This window comes from Lampetra fluviatilis, chromosome 11 (assembly GCF_964198595.1).
Source record: "Lampetra fluviatilis chromosome 11, kcLamFluv1.1, whole genome shotgun sequence".
NCBI classification, from domain to species: Eukaryota; Metazoa; Chordata; class Hyperoartia; order Petromyzontiformes; family Petromyzontidae; genus Lampetra; species Lampetra fluviatilis.
In genome coordinates this window covers 1,545,309-1,572,079 of record NC_136285.1, presented here as the reverse complement: position 1 = coordinate 1,572,079, position 26,771 = coordinate 1,545,309, and the positions used below count along the sequence as shown (strand labels likewise).

Here is a 26,771-nt window from a genome sequence, read left to right as displayed (position 1 = left end):
GTATCGACAATCAAGGGGATTTCCCTGTCCCCACACGACCTGCTTGTCAGTTTTGATGTGGTTTCCTTATTCATCAAAGTTCCTGTACCTGACACCATCGCAATCATTGAAGACTTGGTTCATCAAGGACTGAATGCTGGGGCACCCCCCCCCCCGGTGAAACACTGCTTAACCAATACATACTTCACCTGGAATGGAACTTTCTACAAGCAAACTGAGGGCACCCCAATGGGCTCCCCCCTATCTCCGGTTGTAGCCAACGTTTTCATGGAGAAATTTGAGACTGACGCCATCCAGACTGCCACTCTACGACCGACCTTATGGAAGAGGTACATAGATGACACTTTTGTTATCTGGCCACATGGCCGGCCTGCTCTAGACCAATTTCTCGACCACATCAATTCCATACACCCAGCCATCAGATTCACCATGGAAGTCGAAAAAGATGGCAAGCTACCCTTTTTGGATGTCCTAAATAAAAGGAGACCTGATGGTTCAATGAGCCACTCTGTCTACAGAAAAGCCACCCATACGGATGCTTACCTAAAACCGGATTCCCACCACCATCCATCCCAGAAGAATTCCCTCATCAAGACTCTATACCTTAGAGCCCAATGCATATCCGACCAGGAACACATTGCCAGTGAACTCAAACTCGTACACCAAGCTACTAAGGCTAATGGTTACTCCGACGACACAATCCGCAAAGCCATCACTCCAACCATCAAGAAGGATCCTGTTGAGGAGCCTTTCAAGACCATCACCTTACCCTACATTGCTGGGGTCACAAAAAAGATCTCCAAAATCCTGATAAAACACAAGATTCAGGTCCGATTCAACACAGTACATAAAATCCGTGATCTGGTCCCGTCTGTAAAAGATGTGGTTCCAGACATACAGTACCCTGGCGTCTACAAACTAAGTTGCCTCTGTCGTAGCAGTTACATTGGAGAAACCAAACGACATGTCTCGGACCGCATCCGTGAACATAAAGCAGACTTGAAACACGTTAGGACAAACACATCAGCCGTGGCAGATCACTGTTACAATTCAGTGGGCTCACATGATATTGACTTCTCCAAGACAGAGGTTCTCTGCAAGCCATCTGGCTACCATGAGAGATTCGTTCATGAGGCGATCCACATATACAAACACAGAGACAATTTCAACCGAGAAGATGGATTCTGGCTTAGCAATCATTGGAAGGACGTAATAAACCATTTCGGATCTTAACTGATTGTGTTCACGTTTACGGTGACTTTCAGACCGCGTTCCACTCACTGGCATTGTATTCTCCGCAGGGAATGGATTCTTTGCTCCGCTGCAAGTTTCCTACTACTACTCTCCCATTGACATATTTCGTTGCTTCCTCTTAGTATCTTTCACACGACGGTCAATGGTACAGTGTATAATAACAAATAGTATAACATTTATATGCTTAATACAATGTACAAAGTAATATATAGTATCGTAATTGTATAGTGAATATAGAATAGTGTGATATATATTAGGGTGGGTAGAATAATACATAGTGTAATATTACAATGTATAAGGTGGTTTATAGCAATACCGTATATAATTTAATGTTGGGTTTGTCTATGGCAGTATGTAGTACGGTGTAGACTCGTGTGATGTAAGAGAATAAAGTTTAGATGGAAGCATATTATATATTTTTTTACGACGTAGAATTGTAATGTATTACTTACTGTTAGTAACTCAGCTTATTGTAGAGTTATTTAGTATACTGATGATACTATGTAGTTTATACTTTAGTTGTTTACGTGGTGGTTTTAGTTACTGCAGCTACATACTATTAACACTCCTTCCCTTTATTAATGCTACCCCTATCCCCTCCCTTTGATGCTGCTAATCCTGCATAATGCACGGGCATAAGTAGTACTATTCACATACCTGCATTTCCCATATCCCCTCCCTTTGATGCTGCTATTCCTGCATAATGCACGGGCATAAGTAGTACTAATCACATACCTGCATTTCCCATATCCCCTCCCTTTGATGCTGCTAATCCTGCATAATGCACGGGCATAAGTAGTACTAATAACATACCTGCATTTCCCATAAATGTGCTAAATTCCTCTTGATATGCATATTCCCAGTCCCGTCACCTCCTCCGCCCCTCGGCACGCCTCCCTTCTCGGCACTTCCAAAGGCCCCTGGAACCGGTCCCGGGGTCCCCCAGTCCCCCGCTTTGGGTTCATGCGGAGTGCCATGGCCCTTTGTCACCCCTGCGCCGCTCCAGGCACTCTCGCCCCCTAGCCTTCAGGGGCTGACACTGCACACGGAGTGCAATGTCGCTCAACTGCTGTGCTGTAGGTGGTGTGAGCAGTGTGTCTCCTGCTGCACACACAGGCCGGCCTTACGTTGCATGCAGTGGCATCCCCCGATGCCACTACCCCCCCCCCTCGTAGCACTCAGCCATCCTGGCTGACCACTCCCCCAGCTGACCCATAATGGCAATATGACAACGTGTGCCTCAACAGCGAACAGGATTATAACAAAACATCCCCAGCAATAAATACCCCAGCCCGCCTGTACAAATGAACACTATATACAATTATACATATCAATAAAATGGGTAGGGGAACAAAACAAGTGCGCGAAACACACGACCCCGCACACCACCTCGTATACCATCACTCGACGACAATAAAGTAAAGGACAAAAACGGCCTGATGAGTGAGGCACTTGATGAATGGTGGGGGGGGGGGTGTGGTGCCATGACCGTGGAGCAACTCCAAAAGCACCGCGACTCCCTTCCACCCCCCGCACTAAACACACACTCGCACGCAGCGCACCCACGTAGTGCCCTGGCGGGGGGTTGCCTGGCACATCGCGTTTTAATCCGTAGGGCCTCTAGGGGGAGAGTCCCATGGTTTCCCGGTGCCAGGAGATTGGCCGACCCCCACAGGACAAGTGACATTATGGTGCCCCTAAATTGGCTTAAAATTGTATGGGCGCAAAAAGAAAAGGTTCCCTGGGCCAACCGCAATGAGTTACACGCAACATTGGGGGGAGGACTGAGGGTGGAATATTAGGCACCCTGAGCAAGGCACCCTGAGCAAGGAACAATGGGTAAAGAGCGAAAATAATGAAAAAAACTGAAGGCTCGAATAACTGGGCACGGGAGAGCAATGGGTGGGCGGGGCGGCAGCAAGAGTATAAAGGTGGGAGCCCCGGGACGATTGGGTTAGTTGTCTATAACCTCTGGGCCGTCCAGACCGACTCCCTGCCGTCCTGCCTCCGAGAGCCACTCGCAGTATCCGTGTGATGCCAGCGAGTGCTGCTACGAGGCAGTGATAGGTTAGGTTTTCGCTCGTCCCTCTCCCTCCGACTCTCACAGTGTCCATGCGACGCCGGGAGTACAGCTATGAGGTACGTGGTAGATCGCTTGAGTGACTGGGCTCATAGGCAAAATTACGCTAGACTCCCCTCGCGAAATATTCCTCCTCCAGGCAGTGTGTATTGGCGCCATTAATAAAATTTAGTTTTAGAATATCAGTGTAGTGTGATTTTTGTGTGTGTGGGTAGAACCTCGGCGTGGTGTCTGTGATTTGTATGTGGTGCGTCTACGCGACAGGATCGGGGTGCGTGAGAGAGCAAGCGTGGAGCTGCAGAGTTTTGGCGCGGGTTTGGTGATTTGAGCACGTGTGAGGCGCGCGTGTATTACAACATATACGGCCGCCGTTACGCGTGTATACGTGCGTGCGTGTGGAAAACGTGAGCCTGCAGCGCCGCGTGAGTAGGGAGGGGGCGGGGTGCGATACACCCGCTCGCTGGCACTCGTGCGCGGTGTACACAGCGTATCTACACAGTAAAAATAGCATTAACGGTGAGGCGTGCACCCATTGTCCTACCGGCGCCGTTCCTTTTCCTTTAGCATTAGCCTTTGTTGAAATGGCGGATTAAGGCTTAACCACTCGGGGGGGGGGGGGGGGCGCGTGCATATTCATACAGTCCTTTAGCATTAGCCTGTGTGTGCAAGCGGATTAGGGTTTAACCCCCGGAGGGTGCACGCGCATATTCATACTGCCGTTTTGATCAGCACCAGCCTTTGTGAGGGAAATACGCGCCTGCAGGGGTGTGCGCATGCACGCCTCCACGTTCGTTTTTGTGTGGTGGGGTACGTGTGCGTGGGGGAGATAACCCCGGGCGGTGGTGAGCCAGCCGAGTAGCGATGTCCCTCAGAGAGGGCGCTGGCGTGGGGGGGGCCGACCACCCAATCGGCGGGGGCGTGGTGAGAGGCGGCTGAAGAGGAGGAGGGGGGAGTGGAGGGGGTGGACATCGCTCCCCGCCCACTCACGGGGAGCGGGGAGGTGGACGTCGACCCCCACAGTTTGACTGGAGGGGGTCATGAGAAGCGAAGAGTTTTGGACCGAGTCCTCGTGGCCGCACCCCCGGTGGAGGTGGGCCCACTCGCCCCGGAGGAGCCGGGGGGGGGGGGGGGGGGGGGGGCTGGCCCGCACGGTAGATCAGCCGGTTCTGCAGAAGGAGCATCCAACGGGGCAGACGAGCTCCCGGCGGCCGGAGCCGGGGACGTAGAAGACGGCGGTGGCTGAAGCGGCATTAGTTGCGCGGCATCTGTGGGTGGAGGCACAGACTTCCGCTGAGGGTCCACCCCAGCAGGTGCACACCCCGGCTCGTCGGACACGTCACACACTCGGCCCTGCAATTGTGGAGGTAAGATGGGATTTTGCGGCACAATGAAGGGCTTGAGGCGCGACGGGTGGACGAACCAGCACCGGCGGCCACAGCGAATTTGTACGCATTGCGGTCGGACGACGCGGACAATCACGACAGGCCCCCGCCAAGGCCGGAGCAATTTCGGCGACGTCCCCACCAGAACTTGAGGGCAGTAGAGCCATGCCTCGTCACCCGCACTCTAAACATGACGAGAAGTACACCTAGCTTGTAGACGTGAATTATAAGTAATCCTCGAAGCTTCCGGTGCCTCGGACAGCTTCTGGATGTTAAAGCGAGCCGAATCTGAAATATTGGATGTAGTTTTAGTCAGTGGTACGCGCGGCTGAACGTTGATTGGGGGATCGTGATCCCTGCCGTACATGAGGATGAATGGCGAATAACCCGTGGACGCATGAGGGGCCATACGGGTCTGCTGCCAATGCTGCCAACACGGCCGGAAGTCCCAGTCCAGCTGAGAGTCGCTGACCTCGTGGGTGCAGCGCGCGGCGCGCCCTCGCGGTGGCGCGCGAGCGGCACCAAAAGATACCGTTCCGAGGAGTGGAGACTCCGAACGCGGCCTCCGTCCGCGCCACTGGAGCGCGCCGAGGTGGAGATTCAGAACGCGGTCCCCGGCCTACCCCGCCCCCGCGCCGCCTAGACTCGACCACGCGCTGCGGTCGCACGCAACGGGGGTCGGGGAGACAGCGAAGGGGGTCCCGGGGTGAGAGGGGGTCTCGGGGTGAGAGGGGGTCTCGGGGTGAGAGGGGGTCCCGGGGTGAGAGGGGATACCAGGGGGTCTCGGGGTGAGAGGCCGCGGCGAGAAGACGCCGGTGGAAGGATACGCGGGCGAGTTCATCCATCGACATGGTGAGACACGGGGGGGAACACAGAGACCCAGGGACACGGGGGACACGGGGACAGTGGGAGACAATGGGGAGACACGGGGACAGTGGGAGACAATGGGGAGACACGGGGACAGTGGGAGACCATGGGGAGACACGGGGACAGTGGGAGACAATGGGGAGACACGGGGACAGTGGGAGACAATAGGGAGACACGGTGACAGTGTGAGACAATGGGGAGACACGGGGACAGTGGGAGACCATGGGGAGACACGGGGACAGTGGGAGACCATGGGGAGACACGGGGACAGTGGGAGACAATGGGGAGACACGGGGACAGTGGGAGACAATGGTGAGACACGGGGATAGTGGGAGACAATGGGGAGACACGGGGACAGTGGGAGACAATGGGGAGACACGGGGACAGTGGGAGACAATGGGGAGACACGGGGACAGTGGGAAACAATGGGGAGACCCTCGCCGCCTGTGCCCCCAGATTCGCATCGCAGCGCTGAACGAGGCGGCCGCGCCGAGCGGGGAGCGCGGCGCCTTCGAGGGCGCCAACTCGAGAACCAAGGAGGCGCAGGTGACCCCAGCACACACACAGCATGCAGCACACACACAGCATGCAGCACACACACAGCATGCAGCACACACACAGCATGCAGCACACACACAGCATGCAGCACACACACAGCATGCAGCACACACACAGCATGCAGCACACACACAGCATGCAGCACACACACAGCATGCAGCACACACACAGCATGCAGCACACACACAGCATGCAGCACACACACGGCATGCAGCACACACACAGCATGCAGCACACACACAGCATGCAGCACACACACAGCATGCAGCAAACACACAGCATGCAGCACACACACAGCATGCAGCACACACACAGCATGCAGCACACACACAGCATGCAGCACACACACAGCATGCAGCACACACACAGCATGCAGCACACACACACCATGCAGCACCATGCAGCACACACACAGCATGCAGCACACAAACGCACAGCACACACACACACCATGTAGCACACACACCATGCAGCACCATGCAGCACACACACACCATGCAGCACACACACACACCATGCAGCACACACACACACCATGCAGCACACAATGCACACACACACAGCATGCAGCACACATACACACACACCATGCAGCACACACACACCATGCAGCACACACAGCACAGACACATAGCACACACAGCATACGAACCATGCAGCACACACATCATGCAGCACCCACAGCACACACACAGCATACAGACCATATAGCGCACACACAACACACACACACCATGCAGCACACACTCACGGCCATACAGACCATACATCTCACACTACACACACACAGCACACAGCACCATGCAGCACACATACAGCATATTAACCATACAGCACACACAGCACAGTAACCATACATCACACACACACATCATACTAACCATACAACACATACACACAGCAGACTAACTATACAGCACATTCACACAGCATACTAAACATACAGCACACACAGCATACTAACAATGCAGCACACACAGCATACTAACAATGCAGCACACACAGCATACGAACCATATAGCACTCACCATACAGCACACGCCATACAGTATGCACCATACTGCACACAAAACAGCATACACACTACAGCTCACACAGCACACATGCTACATACACAACATACACACTACACACCCTATACACAGCACTTAGAGCATACACAATATATGCAGCATATATGCTACAGAGCATACACACAGCATGCACCATACACAGCATGCACCGTTCACAGCATACACACAGCACATACACTACACACAGCACATATTAGACACAGCACACACCATACACACAACATACACTTAGCACATATGTAGTGCAGTCCAACCACGCGGAGACAAAGAATCCCATAAGCGCTGGTAACCGTTTATTAATACATGTTCTCACACTGCCTCCTACACTCACACCAGTGTAGGTGCACTCTATTCTCCATCCTTCACTTGGACCTGGGATAACTATACGTCGGGACTACTTCGACTACCCCTAGGCTCCCTCGGGGATACTATATACGTTGGGATCTCTTCGGCCTCCCCTAGGTTCTCTCACCCGTCTGCCTGGGGCGGGGGATCAGCCAACATCGCCCCGCGACGAGGAGAGAGACCTCTTCCAGCCGATCCTTACCCTGGCTCCCCACGACGACCACGTGTCCCTCACGTGGTCTCCCTTAAAATATATTTGTGGCTCCTTTGCGAAACTGGAAATGGCCCCAGGATATCACGTGCCACCAGTTCCTTGACACGTGATACCGTGATAGATTGCAGTGGGGGTCGATCGTGCCGGGTCGGCTGCTTACGGCGAGCGCAATCATGACAACCCTTGACGAGAAGCTCCACATCCTCCTCTATACCCGGCCAGTAATAGTTACGTTTAATTGTTAGCAACATCTTTCGAGCTCCCAGGTGCATCACCTTCTCATGAATTTCATGGGCAAGCTTCCCTCGGAGGACCATAGGCACCACCACACAATACCTTAGCAAATCAACCGCATGAGGAGGCCATCATGAAGAGCTATGGCCGGGGACCTCGCTGGTGTGGCAATGTGATCGACCGGCGTGACGCGGCGTCGCATTCCCAATAGCGAGGCATCTTCCATCAGCAACCGGGACCGTAATCCCCAGGTAACAGCCCACTATCGGATGGAGCCGCCGCGGCAGTTGCTAGGCCTCGGCAAGGTAAGGTAATTTACCCTTTTTACCGGGTAAAAGGGTAAAGGTAAAGGGTAAAGGTGTCGACCATGCCAAGGGGTAAAGCAAAAGGTAGGGTAAAGGTAGCGTGGAAGAATTACCTGGTAGGGTAAAGGTAGCGCGAAGTATTACCCGGTAAATACCCTGTTAACTGCTCGCTAAAAGCTCTGTGGCGCAGTCTGTGGCCTCCATTTAAAATTGGAATCATTGATGTCAGACCAGTTGGAGACGGACCATGTTCTTGAGGTAGAGGATGAGGTCGAGGATGCCAGCAACGGCATTTTCGGGGTCGCTGCTAACAGCAATCGAAAGAGGTAGCGGCGTGCGTTCCCGTGGGAGCACACGCACGATTGGATGCAGGGTGATCCCCATGTGCAGCAAGGAAAGCGGCAGTGTGTACACTCCGCAAGTGGTTTTCCTCACGTCGGGGTGGAAAGCTCACCTCAAGCACAACGGGCTCGCCCCAGGCAGCGAGGTCGGGACGTCGGCGTCAGGGTGGAAATCTTTTTCATGTGTAGTATCCCAGTAATTGGGTAATTTGTACGGGGTAAGGGTAAAAGGTAGGGTAAAGATAGGCTTGTTGCTTTTGAACTTTTACCTGTTACCTGACCTTGCTAAAGGGTAAAAGGTAAGGGTAGAGTGATTGTATCGTGGTAAGGTAAAAGGTAGGGTAAAGGTAGGCTCGTTTTTACCTTACCTTGCCGCGGTCTAGCAGTTGCCACCAATTGAGGCGTACCCACAACCGCAGGCCTACAGCGACTGGCGCCCTCTGTACAGGCACACCTGGCGCCTGGCGGAAGGCACGACAAGGCATTCGCTTTACCTTGCCGTGCACCTTTCCTGAAGATGACCTCGTAGGAATACTCTGTTTACGTGACAACCCTTACTAGTTGGCTGTGTCGGGTGGTGGCGGGTTTTAACGACAAATTTATATATTTACGCGATCTAACCAAAAAAATCTCTGTTATGCACAGCATATATGTTTGTATATTGAATTGATTTTGCCAACGTGCTTGGCGGAGGTGCGGGGGAAGGACAAAAACACACTAAAGCAGCATATGCACACACCACATACAACATAGAGCACATACACTATACACAGCATACCCACTCCATACACAGACTAAATACACACACAAAACACAATGTATACACCACATCCACACAGCATACACACCGCACACAGCAAACATATTACTAGTGTGCGCCTTGACGGATTAAGACGTTACACTCACAATTTACTTATTCCACCATGAGTGAGTGGCTGAGTGTGCGAGTGAATGAATTAATGGGGGAATGAGTGAATGAGTGTGTTATTGTGACCTGCAGTGTGATGCTTGAACACAGCACAGTGAGTCTGGAATTGACCGAGGTTGTGTGTGTGTGTGCGCAAACGTCACCTGAGTGTTCCTCTTTGCAGGAGGCAGAAGCGTTTGCAGTTTACAACAAAGCTCTGGAACTTCAGAAGCACGACCGAGTCGCGGAAGCCACGGAAGTTTATCACAAGCTCCTCCGCACCCCTCTGCTGAAAGAGGTAATGCGGGGCGGCTGCCGCGCAAGGGGAGTTGAGGTGAGGGTGGAGCGAGCGGCTCGCCATCGTAAAGGTTGCGAGTTTCAACTCCTGGTCGGGGAGGTGTGCCTTGGCCCATCATGCGGACTTTACACCACTGGCTCAGCAGGTCTGTAAACAGGAGATGGGCACCAATGCCTCAATGCTCACTTGAGCTGGAAAAATCGCTTTGGTGTTTTAAAGTGTCAGAGCACCGGGCCGGCACTGCCGAGAATCCTGGGTATGCATTCATGGTTTGGACTCGGAGAGTCAAAGTTGGCCCATGGTCCATGGCTTGCCTCTGGAAATGTTGGTCCGAAAGGCACCATCGGCTGACGGACTAAGAAGCTACGATATTTGATTTTGCCTAACGAGACACCCCCCCCCTCCATCCCCCCCATGTCTATTGATGTTTTCATCTACATCCACAGTAGCACACGGTGAGTATTATACAACCTCGGGAGAATGTGGAACGGTGTGCTTGTGGTGAACTGCTCGTTGTTGCTCGCTGTTTTGTGCAGGCGGTTCCCAACGACGATGAGCAGCAGGAAGGGGTGCTCAAAGGCACCGGGTTCATGCTCAAGTATTCCGCGTACAAGAACCTGGCGAGCCTCTCGGCCCAGTCGGGGAACCTGCAGACCGCTCTGGATTACTACCTGGAGGTGCGACTCCTGCACAACGCACAGTACATGCACACGAAGACCGTTTGCGATACCTGTGCGCTCGCACAAACCAGCCTTGGATACTCTCACTTAATTTTTCGCCGAAAACGGAACTTGATTGTGAAAAGCAAAATTCCAGTGTGCGAGGAGGAAAGTTTTGAATCCATGCGTAGTACCCGCGATGACTCGTAGATCAGAAACATGGACGCTGACAGAGCATGGAACAAAAGCTCAAAAATGTACGAAGAAGCACGGACAGATGCATGCAGGGGATTACAATGAGAGACAGAAAGAGGAGTGCGTGGATTAGAGAACATACAGGTTTAATGCATTGTTTTGACTGTTAAGAAGCGTAAGAGGGCTTGGGTAGAACACGTCTCTATAAGGGGCGATGAGCTGTGTGTCTGTGTGAATAAAAGGTTAGTGCGCTGCATTATAAACGCGGCGACTCAAATTAGATTCCCGCTCACGACCAATTGCAGTGGCAAATATTTAAATCGGTCCTCGAATGAGGACCCCGTGCAGTGCATAAACATCGCCACTAGGGAGACAAAGGCGGCCGAGTATGGCGCTGGCCACCCATCCCATTATGTGCTGTGCCGGCTTTAATAGGTGCTCCCTAACAGCACTTGCCCCAACAGTCTGTTCAGCCTATAAGGGGGATTTCTGTTTTTTAATTATTACTGAGTGGCGGTCAGAGGGAAAGCACCCAGGGAAGACATCCACCACACAAATGAAGAAATTTAGTTGGCTGTTGTGCCGAGTTCAGCCTGTGCTGTCGCCGTGTTCAGGCCGCTTTGTTGCCGTGTTCACTCCGTGCTGTCACCTTGTTCAGGCCGTGCTACTAGACGCCTCGGACGTGACGTTGTGGTTCAGGATGGGCAGTGTGGCGGTGCGGCTGCTGCGGATGCCGTTGGCACGGCACGCCTTCGAGGAGGGCCTGCGCTGCAGCCCCGCGCACTGGCCCTGCCTCGACCGCCTCATCACCGTGCTGTACGCACTCGGAGACTACGGCTGTGAGTGGCCGCAACGCACCAGCGCGCACCGCACCAGCACCACCACTCACTGCACCCGAACCGCCGCTAACTGCGCTAGCACCGCCACTCACTGTGCCAGACTGTACACCGCACTAGCGCGTGCACCACACCAAAACGCGTGTACCAGCACTCACTGCTTTAGAACGCACATTGCACCAGCACATGCACCGCACCGCCACTCACTGCACCAGCATGTAAACTGCACCAGCACTCGTGCCGCACCAGCACTCATTGCACCAGCATGCACACTGAACCAGAACCCACCGCACCAACTCACCGCACCAGCACTCGCCACTCCAGTACGTGGACTACACGCACACCTCACAGCCTCCTGCACATGCAGTGCTGGAAGCGTAATGGCAGATTCCACTCACAGAAACATTCCGTTTCAGTAGCACATTCTGCTCCGAAGTTTCACTCATTACCACCCACGATATTCCTAGACTGCACAGAATACATTGTTCACAATGGTGCCAACAACGCAGGAGCGATTGTTGTATAAGAGGCTATACTCTGCTGATGAGACCTGATAAGTAGAAACAGCGCCGAGGGTTTGGTTGCTTAAAGAAAAATCATGCTGCAAAATCATTGGTTCAGAAGGCCAATCGGCTGATGGTCTACCGCAGCGATGGGCAACCTGAGGCCCGCTGGCTGCATGCGTCCCGTGGAGCCCCTCGTGGTGGCCTGGTCTCAGTGTGTCTGTAGGGTGATGCGTTGGGTCATGGTTAGTGCGAAAGCACGATGTCAAGCTTGTGGCCCACCGAGGTGTGGGGGACCGCTCTCGTTGCCCACGGACTTGTCTGGGTTGCCCCTCGCCTCCAATTAGCACGGTTGGCTATGTACGATGCGACATATGTCCAACGTACATACATCACTGGTCTACAGTGTCATATTTCTATTTTTAAATCCTTTATATTAAGTTCACTTGCTTGCTTGCTTGCGCGCTTACGACCGTGCAAATCTTTTGGTCGTTTTTTAACCCACTTCCCGTGATCCAATCGAGCTGACATTTTCCACAGACTCGTTGTGCGTGACAATTTATTTTAGTGAAACATTTTTTCCTAAATTTTACACTTTTTAGGAAAAAATAATGGTATGACTGTGTGTGTGTGGGGGGGGGGGGGTCTGTTTGTATGTATGTGCGTGCAAGTCTTCATCCTGGTTCTGGTTGTATGTGCTTGCGTGTGTGAGTGAGTGAGACGAGGTGGCCGAATGGTTAAAGCGATGGACTGCTAATCCATTGTGCTCTGCACGCGTGGGTTCGAATCCCACCTTTGTCGCGATTTTCTTTTTTAAATCCTTTATATTAAGTTCACTTGCTTGCTTGCGCGCTTACAACCGTGCAAATCTTTCGGTCGTTTTTTTTACCCACTTCCCGTGATCCAATCGAGCTGACATTTTGCACACAGACTCGTTGTGCGTGACAATTAATTTTCGTGAAAAGAAATTCCTAAATTTTACACTTTTTAGGAAGAAAAAAAAATTATATGAAATTACCAATTGCTTAATGGTGGCAGGCAATCATCTGACCCATAGGTGACAGCCATCTCAAGCCAGAGGACGAGAGGACTCTAGCCGCCACGCATATAAAGGATTTATAGTGAAAAACTTTGTTTTTACGGATTATTTTTTTCATTTTGTAACACACACACATTCAGGTTGCCTGTACTACATCTACCAAGCGCTACAGAAGGACCCCGGCTATGGCAAGGGGCTTGTGCTGATGGCAAAGATCTTCCAAGAGCAGCCAAGCCTCAAATATGACTCCTTCTCTATGTTCTCCAAGTGGTAATGCACCCTGCTGTGTGTGCTCCAGCTCGCACACCTGCATGTGTGTGTATATACACAGGTGTGTGTGTGTATATACACCACGGCTTAGCAGCGCCGTAACGTGGCGAGCGAGTACCAGGATGCAAGTCGTGGGCTGGTAAACCACGCTGTGCGCTCACAGTCGCTCGGTCCCCTCTTCTTCCCCTACCGCTGTATCGCATCTTTTGGCAGCTGAGGCTCAGTTCTGCCTCTGGAGCCGAGTGTCCGTGTCTCGGACCTCATTGCAAGAGGGGACATTTATCCTCCTTGTTCCTCGAACAGCACCCAGCTGGACTTCGGAACGCGCTCACGATAATAATTTTAGGACATTTCGTATTTGCGTCATTCTTCTTGTGCGAGGCTATCGCGAAGGAAGGCGCCGCTGGGTTTCACGGAAGCAGTCTGCAGTGGTTTCACAGTAGAGGGCGACGTCGCTACGTGTAATCCCAATTAACCGGTGGTGACAAGTTGAGTTTCGAATTTATACTTGTGTCACCAGGTGAGAACTCAAGAGGCCAGGCTGCCAGTAGTAGGGAGCTGTGTTTGCTTTGTGTGATCCCAATTGAGTAATTTGCAGTCGATTCGAATTTGGCAAATGTGGACCGTGACGAAACACAATGGCCTACTCTTTTTCCAATGATGTCGCGAGGTCTTTAACGTCCGCCATGAAGCGGACTGCACGTATTTATACAGTTTGTACACCTGGATGGCCCGCTGGATTCGAACCGCATATCTGAGCAACGAGCAGTGAATGCCCTACCGCCGAGCCTTGTGAACCGCCCCGCGGCGTACAGCGTGACTCGGCTCAACATGCTCATTGCCGGTTCCCACCTCCCTGCTTCGCCACCACTGCCTGCTTAACAACAATGCCTTGCGTGAGGCCTACGAAGTTAGTCCAGGAGAGGTCCGTTTGTTCTTAGAGATCAGGAAACATGGGTCGATGAGACGTGGAATTAATCGTAGTCGCTGCTCGACAGCCCGAGTTGGTGTGGTTTGATGTGGGTGGATGTGTGATTATCAGTACCGTATGATAATTATCTGTACCATGTGATTGTTGGCGCTGTCTGTGTGCGCCGTGTATTATTTTTTTTATCGTGTGAGCTATGTGTGATAATGCCTGTGCTGTGTGCTTGTCATTGCGTGCGCTGTGTGATGGTGTGCGATTGTGCGTTTGTGCGTGTGTAGTGACCCCCGCATACACTCGGCGCGAGTGAGCGAGGAGGAGGCCAAGGCGTTTGTTGACGAGGCATTGGAACTGAGGGAGAAGCGCCGCACCTTCTGGGAGCCTCAGGAGGCCGAGGAGGAGCCCACCCTGGCGTACCCGCTGCGTGAATTCACGTGTGTCACAAAGATCCCTCGTTTCGACTTTAACAGACTGTTGGGGCAAGGGCTGTTAGCGAGCACCTATGATGACCGGAAGGGGACATGAGGTGGTGGGTGGCCAGCACCTCACCCGGCCGCTTTTGTCTCCCTCGTGGTGATGTTTACACACTGCATCAGGTATTTATTTGAGGCTGAGTCGAACTATGGGAGGCCCACGACCAGTTCAGATAATCGTGTTGGCCGTGACTGAAATCGAACTCAGGTCGCTGGTTTGTAGTGCAGCATGCTAATCACTGTGCCACCGCTCCCCACACACATGTACACACGTACAAGGACAAAGATCCCCCCGTATAGCCTTAATGGGGCAAGTGCTGTTAGCGAGCACCTATAAAGGCTGGCACGGCACACAAGGGGGTGGGTGGCCAACACTATGCCTGGCCGCCTTTGTCTCCCCATTAGCGATTTTTATGCATCGTACCAGGTACTCATTTGAGGCTGAGTCGACCTAGGGGAGGCCCAGGATCGATTAAGATAATCGTGTTGGCAATGAGTGGGAATCGAACTCAGGTCGCCAGGTTCGTAGCGCAGCGTGCTAACCGCAACACTACCGCTGCCCACACGTACACACACACAACAACGTCGTAACTCGTCGCCGCACAGTCTACATTCACTCTCAGAAAGAGAGCGAATGATTCAGAGGCGCGGGAAACCACAGACGAGAGTGGTAAGGCAAAAAAAAACGGCACCCTGCAATGGAATGTTTGGCCCCATGAGTGAGTGTTTATATACGTGGGGGTAAATCGGAGTGCTCAGAGAAAACTTACGCATGTAAGGTGGTATACCGATGGAAATAAACCCACTTACAATACTGCCATACCCGGCTAGCAGAGACAGAGTCCCCCCACCACTCCACCATGGCTATGACTGTGACTGGTTGATGTATCTAGGGGTGTCCTGCCAGTGGTTACTTCTTCAGACGTAAAACATCGTTTCTTCATAACTGCTTTTTGTGTTTAGTTTGTTGTCCTCCCACACCTATTAACATACTATACATACAACTGAGGAGTGGTGTGTTCTCGTGTTTAAGTAGCGTTCGGTGACAATAGCCAAGTGTAATCCCAATTGAGAACATTGCAGTTGATTCAAAGTTGGCATGACGAAACACAATGGCCTCCTCTTTTCAAATGGTGTTGCGTGGTCTTTACCATCCGCCATGAAGTGGATAGCACATATTTGTACGGTTCGTACACTCGCAGTAATAACCAGGGCGGTCTGCTGGATTCGACCCGCAAACCTGTGCAACGAGCAGTGAATGCCCGCCAGCCTCAAATTTTAGTGTACAATGTTTTGATGCCCCCTTGATTGGAGGTGATATTACATTTAAAATTAATACGGTTGATGGTTACGGCTTGCATGAAAGGAGCAACACCGCGCGTCCTCTTAACTCGGCACTCGCTGCCCTCACAGCAGCGCCTATCCTGCTGCTCCGCGCTTCGTTGAAGAGCGGCGACGTGAGTGAGCGGTCTTATCGTAAAGTTGACACGAGTGGCCCCATGTTTCCTGCAGCTGGAAGAGTCTGGGCGTTTGCCTCCTGGAGACGTTCAAGGACTTCACGGTACAGGAGCTGCCGTGTCCCAGCCTGGGCCTCCACGTCGACCTCTCGGCCTATGTCAGCAAGGAGCTGCTCGCGACAGCACCCAAGGGAACATCCTCCTCCAACTCCACCTCCTCCGCCACTACCGCCGCCTCCTCCCCCGCTACCGTTTCTCCCGACGCTCCTCTCGCCGGGGTCGTCCAGGCCATGCCTGTGCCCACACCTCAGGACGCCGGCGCAGCGAGCCAAGCCCAGGGTTCGCACCGGGCCGAGTCCCCGGTGGCGGCGGTTGTGGGGGCAGCAGTAGCGGCGTTGGTGGCGCCACCCCCTGGGCACCCATCCAGCGACTCTGAGCTTGTCCTGGACACAGTTGTGGCCGAGTGGGGCCTGGCATGGACCACGGGGCCCATGGGGGCCACGGAAACAATGGGGGCCACGGGGCCCGCTGGGCTCACGTGGACTGCTGGGCTCACAGAGACCATGGCACCCATAGGGTCCATGGGAACCATGGGACCCACGGAGTCCTCTGGGCCCACAGGGATCACGGGGCCCATGGGATCCATGGGACCGACCGGGTCCATTGAGCCCATGGAGACCGCCGGGCCCATGGGAACCACGGAACCCACGGGGTCTACTGGGGTCGCAGGGACTGCGGGACCCACGGGACCCGCTGGGCTCATAGGGACCATAGGGACCATGGGATCCACAGGGCCCACGGAGCCCACGGGATCCACAGGGCCTACGGAGCCCACGGGATCCACAGGGCCTACGGAGCCCACGGGACCCACGGAACCCGTGGTTCCCATGAGATTGAGTTCGGCGGGCGACGACAATGACGTGGGCAGCAGCGACGTGTCGTCCACAGAGGCCGTCGCCGCCACGCCGCAGGTAGAAGCCGCACCGGCCCCGACGCGCAAACTCGGCGCACGCCGCTCTCACGGGCACTCATGGGGGGGTGGGGAGGGGGCGTCTCCCTGAGCGAGGTGCGCACCACCCTCGTCACGTAATCGTGACGGCCGCCTCATACCGCGTCTTGGCCACACGAGTCCACCTTGTGAGGGATCGTCGACTGTGGGCAGCTGTGGGCTGCGCAGTACGGTGAGTGAGGGGCACAACTGATCCTGTGCGTGTAGGCTGTGTTGGACTGACTGTGGGACATGTGTTAATTTGGAGGCATAGCTGTGAGTATCGTAGCATTTGCACGTTGGGATGTTTGACAAATTGGGCAGAAGGTAACTGGCACACTTTGCCCTGTGTTTTACTAAACTATACAACCAAACAATATTTTGCCAGGTAAGGCCTACTCGGCTACATAGCTCTTTTTCAGAAGCGACCTGGCCACAAATGATAGCTCAACGAAGTAGCTTATGTGGAAATTTCTATCAGCAAAATACTGTATACACATGTCGATTCTAAATGTGGAGGGAAAAACCGGAGAACCCGGAGAAAAATCCACGCGACCACGGGGAGAGAGAGACGTACACTCCATATGATCCTTATGGTGGTACCCCGGGTTACCAAATAATACAAAATGACCGAGGCAATTAAATATTTTCTTTCTGGGGACACTATTTTTTCCAGGGGTGTACTTAACTCCGCGACTGGGGTACCAATCAATACGAAATCAGTGCCACTCCGCGATGTTGAAACGCAGCGAGGACGATTGCGCTGAAACCCTGAATGCTCGTACGCACCGTAGTGGTGCATCGTGTACAGCTCTTCAAGATGAGTTGATTGCCGCATCGCCAACCATCAACAGACTAAAAGTGACTGCATCACGGATATTATGCGAGAGCCGGGGTACTATGGTACCCCGGGGTACCGCTATGAGGTTCATATATACAAGCGTCAGGGTTGGGCTCGAACCCTCGACCTAGTATACCAAGAAACCGAGATGATGATGATGGTGGCAGCTGCCTCGGGCGATTCTGAAGTGGGAACCCCGGCGACTCCACTCCTGTGCCGTGCACCCGCAGAGCTCCTCTTCGGTGTCCCAGCCACGCCCCCACCACGGCGCCACATCACCCAGCCAGGGCATCGCTGCCGTCCCGGCCGGGGGGCACACGTACGCAATCACGGCTCACGCGCGCTCCGCTCACCTTGCCGCCGCTGCCGCCGCCACCGCCGCCGCACACACCAGCAGCGGCGCCTCAACGCAGCCGTCCTTCAAAGGTGCGCCACGGCAGTGCGTGCGGCACTCCACGGGAACGCCGTTAGCGTGGCTCCACGAGAGCGCGTTCATCGTGGTGACGTGTCTATGGAAAGGCAATGACATCCAGAACAGGCAGAAGCAACTTGAAAGTGGTAATTCTCACCTACTTTAGAAGGAACGAGCGCGAAATTATGTAATGTTTGCTCAGAAATGTGTATGGTCGTGTTCAGCGGGCTATGGCCGCATTCTCAATACCCTCATCCCCCTACTGCTGTGTGTACGTTGAACTTCTTTCGCACCATACGTAGCCAACTGCGCTAATCGGAGGTGTGAAAGGGGGTCGGTGTTTCTCTTAGTATTCATCACCGAGCTTGAATATGGCCTCGTGTATGGCTGATTTATATATACCGCTACACAAGGTTGTGAGAAAAATCTGAGTGTTGGGGTGAGAGTTTGGCCAAGTTCACATGGAATGACCCATCAGCCACTACGGTGAGGTCAAAAGGCCATGCGCTGTCTCGCCTCCTCTCCAAATGACACATGGGCCACTCACTTCCATCTCGAAACATTGTTATGTATCCATAATTGAGCTTCTTTTGGGTTAGATCGCACAAATATAACTGTGATTTGGAGCTTTTGTGACTGCAGGAATTACTCTTTGGTTCTTTCAGTAAAGTCACGTAGAAAGAAAAAAATATTTAAATAATAGCATACAATGTTTCGATTGCAACACAAGCAATCATCATCAGATATAAATGAAAGAGAAAACAAAGTTATTAAACTTAGAAATATAATGCATTTCTAAACTTAGAAATATAATGCAATATAACATAACAGTCAACACTACCTGGTTGATTACATTCTTCCAAAGATGGCTTAATTTGAGAGAGAGACAAAACACAGACACGGAGACACATATACAGACACATAAGCAGAGAGATAATACAGAGACACACAGAGAGAGACACACACATAGGCACACAGAGAAACAACGCCTCTGTGTCGACGCCTGAAATAGAGAGAGAGGGGGGCAGAGAGCGGGGGGGGGTAGAGAAAAAGATTTGGAGCTTTCGTGACTGCAGGAAATAATAGAGTAACAACACGAGGACACAGAGAGAGAGAGAGAGAAAACACACGTAGTCAAACAAACTTAGTAACATTTGGAAATGTAAGGCAATGCAACAGAGAGAGTCAGTCAACACACAATTAACGCATAGCCTGGTTGATTACGTTCTTCCAAAGATTGCTAAATTAGAAGTTAAGTGTGAAATTTTGAGAGAGAGACAACACAGAGACACAGAGAGAGATACCAAACTGCAGGAAATATTAGAGAGACAACACAGAGACACAATGTAACTGCTGCCACAACCACAACTCAGTTTGTAGACACCAGGGTATTGCATGTCAGGAATCACATCCTTTACAAATGAGATCTTACAGTTACATGCTAATTTCTCACATTAACATCACTAGCCCCGGCCACTTCTTTATGACCCTTGGACTATACCCATTTCAAACCTTTTTAAACAGTCTGTCTCAGCAGCAGACGAAGCTTTCACAACTGATGACGGACGCTTGTGTTGTGCCCGAAACGTCGTGATTTATTTTATTTTCTACCTACGTGACTTTACTGAAAGTACCAAAGAGTATGGTTTCCTGCAGTCATGAAAGCTTCAAATCAACATTTATATGTACGCGATCTAAACCAAAAAAAACTCTTATGGATAATATTGATCGCCAAAGCCTACGTGATGAACATTATTATGTATGTATATTAAACTTATTTCACACAATACGTAGCCAATTGCTCTAATCACTAATTATCGCTAGCTAAATACTTCCAACAACTAAAGCCTTTTGGGAAACTTGACAAAATTCTTGTTTGTGCGTGGTTTTTATTCCTCGCGTTTAAATGGATGTGAATTGTTGAATTGATAGGATTAGAGATGGCATGCTGCCTGCCGGGCAGAGATGCTCCTCACAAGCCTTGGTACGGTGCAGTTAGGGTTGGGGCTAGAGAAGTGAGTGGCCCACGTGTCTGTGTGTAGGTACGAGTGGGGAGGAGGTGCGGTGGGGATGGTAGTGAGTGGCCCACGTGTCTGTGTGTAGGTACGAGTGGGGAGGAGGTGGGGCTGGTAGTGAGTGGCCCACGTGTCTGTGTGTAGGTGCGAGTGGGGAGGAGGTGTGGTGGGGCTGGTAGTGAGTGGCCCACGTGTCTGTGTGTAGGTGCGAGTAGGGAGGAGGTGCGGTGGGGCTGGTAGTGAGTGGCCCACGTGTCTGTGTGTAGGTGCGAGTGGGGAGGAGGTGGGGCTGGTAGTGAGTGGCCCACGTGTCTGTGTGTAGGTGTGAGTGGGGAGGAGGTGCGACGTGGCTGGTAGTGAGTGGCCCACGTGTCTGTGTGTAGGTGCGAGTGGGGAGGAGGTGCGACGTGGCTGGTAGTGAGTGGCCCACGTGTCTGTGTGTAGGTGCGAGTGGGGAGGAGGTGTGGTGGGGCTGGTAGTGAGTGGCCCACGTGTCTGTGTGTAGGTGCGAGTAGGGAGGAGGTGCGGTGGGGCTGGTAGTGAGTGGCCCACGTGTCTGTGTGTAGGTGCGAGTGGGGAGGAGGTGCGGTGGGGCTGGTAGTGAGTGGCCCACGTGTCTGTGTGTAGGTGCGAGTGTGGAGGAAGTGCGGTGGGGCTGGTAGTGAGTGGCCCACGTGTCTGTGTGTAGGTGCGAGTGGGGAGGAGGTGTGGTGGGGCTGGTAGTGAGTGGCCCACGTGTCTGTGTGTAGGTGCGAGTAGGGAGGAGGTGCGGTGGGGCTGGTAGTGAGTGGCCCATGTGTCTGTGTGTAGGTGCGAGTGGGGAGGAGGTGGGGCTGGTAGTGAGTGGCCCACGTGTCTGTGTGTAGGTGTGAGTGGGGAGGAGGTGCGACGTGGCTGGTAGTGAGTGGCCCACGTGTCTGTGTGTAGGTGCGAGTGGGGAGGAGGTGCGACGTGGCTGGTAGTGAGTGGCCCACGTGTCTGTGTGTAGGTGCGAGTGGGGAGGAGGTGTGGTGGGGCTGGTAGTGAGTGGCCCACGTGTCTGTGTAGGTGCGAGTAGGGAGGAGGTGCGGTGGGGCTGGTAGTGAGTGGCCCACGTGTCTGTGTGTAGGTGCGAGTGGGGAGGAGGTGCGGTGGGGCTGGTAGTGAGTGGCCCACGTGTCTGTGTGTAGGTGCGAGTGTGGAGGAAGTGCGGTGGGGCTGGTAGTGAGTGGCCCACGTGTCTGTGTGTAGGTGCGAGTAGGGAGGAGGTGCGACATGGCTGGTAGTGAGTGACCCACGTGTCTGCGTTTAGGTGCGAGTGGGGAGGCGGTACGGCGAGGAAACAAGCGCCGGCGTCTGCCCAATGACGACCTCGGCGGAGAGACGGCCAAGCGGCGCTCAGCGCGTGTTCGGAACACGCGCGGCAAGAAGGAAGAGAAGATCGACTTCCATGAGCTGCTCTCCAAGTTCCTGCCATCCCGGTGCGCATGCACGCACACCTGTCTGTGTGCGTCTGCCTCCGGACCAACATCAGTGGCGATTATGTGAACTGGTCTTCGGCCTCGCCTGGTGCGGGGTATAAACATCAGCACTGAGGAGACAAAGGCGACCTGACATGGTGCTGGCCACCGACCCCCTCGTGTGCCGTGCTGGCCTTAATTGGTGCTCGTTAACTGCATTTGCCCCAATATTCTGTTAAGGCTATACGGGGGATCTTTGTCTTTGTGTGCACATGGTAGTCTATATTTTACAGTAAGTCCTCGCTCAATGCGTGGTGTTCACAAAATGCGTTTTCACTATAATGTGGTTTTTTCAATAGAACCGTTATTACGCGGAACACGCACACTGTTATAACGCGGTTTCTGAGCGGTCGACGACGAACTAATTTCTTGAGCTCTTTCATGAGCGTCCCGCCAAATTTTCGCTCTAGGCAGTCCCTCCAGAAAAACGCGATTATGCGATCGCAAGATTTCACGCAAAATCAGCCAAAGTCCGCATATTTATGCGGGGTGCGCGTTTTTTCATATACGCCGCACTTTCGCCGCATAAATTTTCCGCGCGCAAAATATGCGGGCTTGCATGATTTCATAATCCCCGCATTTTCGTTGCAAAAAGTCACATATATCTTAGCAGAAAGTTGAAAAATGTTGCGTTTACTTCACACAAGCGCAGCCATTTCCCCTGTTGCCATGGGAACATTATGAAGTGACGTCACTCATTACGCGACATCATTGAAAAGCTGCAAACCCCGCGATGCCAATGAAACCATGATGAAGCCCGCAAATCTTTCTCATTTGCCAACAAACATAAGCGCAAAAGACCGCGCAAAGCAGTTCCCCAGTGTGTTACATGACAGTGGGGGCAAATTATTTTGCATAGCTACCTCTGTAAAACAGGAAGCACACATTTTATTTTTTAATATTTTATTTATTCATTTTTACAGAAGTTGTAGCATATTCATTTTGTAAAGCTACAGAACTTGTTCGACTCAATGTTTTGTAAGTTTGAGCCATCTGTTTGTTAAGGTCTGAAATAAAACAAGATGAGAACTTAAATATTCCCAGCACTTTCTGTGATGTAGTATGCTTGCTTATCATAGGAAGTAATAAGAAATGACTCTTTACATTAAAGTAGTAGCCTAGTGAATAGGGTGTTGGGGGAATCACTTTTTTTTCTCTTTTTCATCAAACCGCAGTTTTTGCAAGTTCCCGCAATTTTTGCAAGTTCCCGCAATTTTTGCAAGTTCCCGCAATTTAATCGCATAAAATTGCATAAATATCCCGCATATTCCATCGCATTTTTTAAGAAAACGTGCCGCATAATCAACGATTTTTGCCCGCAACAATCACCAAAAAACTCCGCGTTTTTCTGGAGGGACTGTCTAGGGGGCGATGTTGCTGCTGTGTCCAATCCCAATTGAGTCATTTGCAGGGAATTTTTAGCATTGGGATGTTTGGCCAATATCCTTTACATTGTGCGTGTGTTTGGTGTTTACGCTCTTATGTGCCCTTGCGTGCATGTGTGTGTGCGCGTGCGTGCTTACACCAGGCTCAAGCAGGGCGAAGAGCCCAGCGACATCCACGGATCATCTCCCTTTCCCCTGGATCCAGCAGCTGAGCCCAAGTCACACTGGGCCGCTCATGAAAATAACAAAGCGGAAGACGTTTCCTTTATAGAGAACGGTACGGTGAAGGCGCAGCGCTACTATGGCCAGGCCTGCTTATGGCTGAAGCAGTGGCCCATGGGAATAGTACCACTGTGCTGGCAGCGCCGAGATCCTGGGTTCAAACCAGTTTCCGCTGCCTGTGGTGAAATTGGGTTCTCGGTGTAGCGAGTTGGTGACCTCATCACCAATCTTGTGGTGTGGATCAGGATAAATATTCTATTTCACACTGACATCCAGTACACGTGATGGTGCATCCCATGCTGGTCGCTGCTTACATCCAATCCTGGTGAAGTGAGACCGCGTTCGTACGTATTACACGATACGTTTAGAATGAAATTGTAGAACATTTCAAACAGATTGCGTCTTTACTTGTAACCTGATTCCTATAGGGCAGCTGCAATCGTTTTTGGAGAAATATTTTTTTTTTAAACGGCATCGCTCCTTGCTGTCCGTCTGGAACGCTCTTCGATATCAGGAAGCTACTGGAGCTATGCATTTTAAAATCTAACTTAAAAACGGATTCGTTTAGAACTGCTTTTTGTGTTTAGTTTTGTTGTTCTTCCCCCGCACCTCAAATTAGCACAGTTGGTTACGTACGGTGCAAAAGAAGTTCAAAATACATACACACATAGCTGTCAGCGTCGTCATCCTCGGCACAAATCTGACCCCAATTCCTTGGATCGTTTCCTGCTGCCTGAGCCGAGCGTGACTCGATACGTGGCTACCGGGTTGGCTGTAGCGACGCCAGCGGTGCACCAGAGGGCACCGCCGCCCTGCGCACAGAGTGCAGTCTGCAGAAGCGTTTGTGCAGCTCGGTGAGAAGGTGCGGAGCTGTGTGGTTTACAAGCGCCCAGGGGCTTCCACGAATAGAGCACTGGCAAGCGGGGTTCAGTAGCCCTAATTATTGAGCTTAATCTCTCATTCTGCGGCATTGTGGAGCACGATGGGTAATGAGATAAATAAATGGACCTCCATCCCTCTCTCCGCCTGTGGGATTTCCAGACTAATATTGCGCAGTAGCATTTGTGCAGGAGCTAACTGGGAAGTGGCGACATCATACTCAGGAGGTGTGGTGTCTCGAGTTTACACTGCAACAAAACGGTCAAGTTAAAAACGCAAAGCGAGACGTGAGCAGAGTGCTGTGTTACTGTACAGTGGCCACTGTTACCAGACCTATTCAAGTTTAAAATGCTACTTTTACCAGGTGAAAGGGCAAGAGACGAGGATGCAGTTTCATTGCAAGTGACTTGGGTCCTTAAAATCGCAAAATGAAAACTAACGATAAAGCACGGCAACTCCGCAAACAGAAATGGGAAAAAAAACAACCGCATCTCGTGAGAAAAAATCGCAAACACGGCAAGAGCACAAATCAGTGACAAATAATAAACCCCCTGCAGCCCACGTCCGTGCTGGTTGCGAGGCGCTGCGGTGGCGAGATGTTAACTACCTCGGCTGGTATACAGACATTGTGGGTTCGATTCCGACCCCGACCCCGACGCCTGCTGTATTTTTGCAGTTTACGAGTCTCTCTTTCCCGTGGTTGTGTGGATTTTTCGCAGGGTGCTCCGATTTTTTTCCTCCAGATTTAGAAACATGCATTTAGAGTATTTGGCTGCTATACATTTCCACGTGATAAGTTACTTCGTTGGGCTATTGTTTGTGACTCGGTCGCTTCTGAAAAAGAGCTGTGTAGCTCAGTGGGGCTTCCCTGGTCAAATTAAAAAAAAATTTTGGTGCATGGAAGGGAAAGCTGACCAGCCAAGAATGAAGCAGAAAGGAGACCGCTTACCACAGTAAGGGTGAAGATGCCGAAGTGCATAGTGAAACTGAGAGGAATATAGCGCAGGAGACATGAAGTCCTCAGAGGGAGGTAGAGGGCGGCGTCGAGGCAAGGATGAGAGGAACCAGACCGAGGAGGTCTCGTCCACATTGAGAGACAGAGCGACGAGTACGTTGAGAAGACTAAGTGTAGACAATTTAAACGCAAAGGAGACCTGAGCAGAGATGGATGACAGCACGGAGGAGAGGAGGAGTGAATGCAACAGTCCACGATGGAAAGAGGGGACAAAACAGAGACCCCACGCTCCTGGGATGAGTGCCAGGGAGACCCCATTAGGTTTCCCCCATATTTCAGTTGCTGCTCAACCAATGCAGGGGTTCCCCAACAGTACTCGGGGTGACAGGCAGGGAGCCCATAGATCACAGCTGTAAATGTTGTCTCTCTTTCCATGCGGCGTGGCATCGCATTCAAGGAGCCGTCTTAGCTGTTGGTGTTCTCGATGTGCTCTTTGTCACATTATTATAACGACTACGCTTGTTGAACCAGGAAATCCTTCACTGAGCCTCAAGACTCTTTCAGGAGGGTCCTGCCAGATGTTGCTGCTGCTCTGTGTCATCCCAGTTGAATAATTTGCAGGTAATTTTTGAGCATTGTAATGTTTGGCCAGTTCCAGCTATCTAAAATTTTTTTTAGCTCCGCAAGGAAACTGGAAAACCAGGAGGAGACCCATCCAGAACAGGGAGAGAGAGAGAGAGACCATACAAATACCACACAGAAAAGACGGCCGAGTCGGGAATGAAACCTGGGCGCTTCTTGCTGCGAGCCAGAAGTGTCACCACTTCACAATGACCACTCTGAGGCTCTTGGTGCCGTTCAAATGTTCAACGTCGGTGATGCCTGTTTTGTTTTTCAGAACGAGTTGAAGTCCTGGAATTCCTGCGGAGCAACCAGATGAACGGGGGCCTCCTGGACCTGATGGTGCGTTACCTGAAGGCCGTGTGCACGCGCGCACTCTGCAAGTGGCCCCTAGGGCTGCCGGAGATCGTGCTGGAGATCTACTACGCATGGCGGCCGCAAGTCTGCGCCCTGCCCAACGTCCTCTTCCGCAACTGCTCCGACGAACACATCAAGGTACGTGCCGCCACTACAGCGGCCACCAGATTCGGATTCCCGGGCCACGGCTTGTGTCGTTCGCAAGCGCTGTTTCAGTCGGTCCTGGGGCGCGTCTCCCCGTCGCCAGTTCAGCGCTCGCCGAAATGGCGGCGCCGCCGTCGCGTTCACATTCCCAGCCTTACGTTCGCATCCCGCGATTCTTGTGCAGCCCGGGGTGCTAGTGGGAATCTCGAAAACCGTGAGTTCCACATTTAAATATTTT

At 52.2% G+C, this 26,771-nt stretch overlaps 1 protein-coding gene and 1 non-coding gene across 4 annotated transcripts in view; both read left to right on the top strand.

Annotated features, from left to right (window-relative positions):
• The first annotated feature begins 5,481 nt into the window (after positions 1–5,481).
• LOC144934716 (calcineurin-binding protein cabin-1-like) overlaps positions 5,482–26,771 on the top strand; it is a 66,846-nt gene continuing 45,556 nt past the window's right edge. For all 3 annotated transcript variants that reach the window (XM_078860770.1, XM_078860771.1, XM_078860769.1), the window contains exons 1-12: positions 5,482–5,568; positions 6,040–6,129; positions 9,745–9,858; positions 10,395–10,535; positions 11,371–11,551; positions 13,231–13,360; positions 14,567–14,719; positions 16,271–17,186; positions 18,275–18,470; positions 21,763–21,931; positions 23,499–23,632; positions 26,310–26,527. In XM_078860770.1, coding sequence (XP_078716896.1) covers positions 5,566–5,568; positions 6,040–6,129; positions 9,745–9,858; positions 10,395–10,535; positions 11,371–11,551; positions 13,231–13,360; positions 14,567–14,719; positions 16,271–17,186; positions 18,275–18,470; positions 21,763–21,931; positions 23,499–23,632; positions 26,310–26,527 — 2,445 coding nt within the window. In that variant the 5' untranslated portion in view covers positions 5,482–5,565. The remainder of the gene's footprint in view (positions 5,569–6,039; positions 6,130–9,744; positions 9,859–10,394; positions 10,536–11,370; positions 11,552–13,230; positions 13,361–14,566; positions 14,720–16,270; positions 17,187–18,274; positions 18,471–21,762; positions 21,932–23,498; positions 23,633–26,309; positions 26,528–26,771) is intronic.
• On the top strand, positions 12,771–12,852 carry TRNAS-GCU (transfer RNA serine (anticodon GCU)). Its single transcript has one exon. It is a non-coding gene; the product is annotated as a tRNA-Ser (tRNA).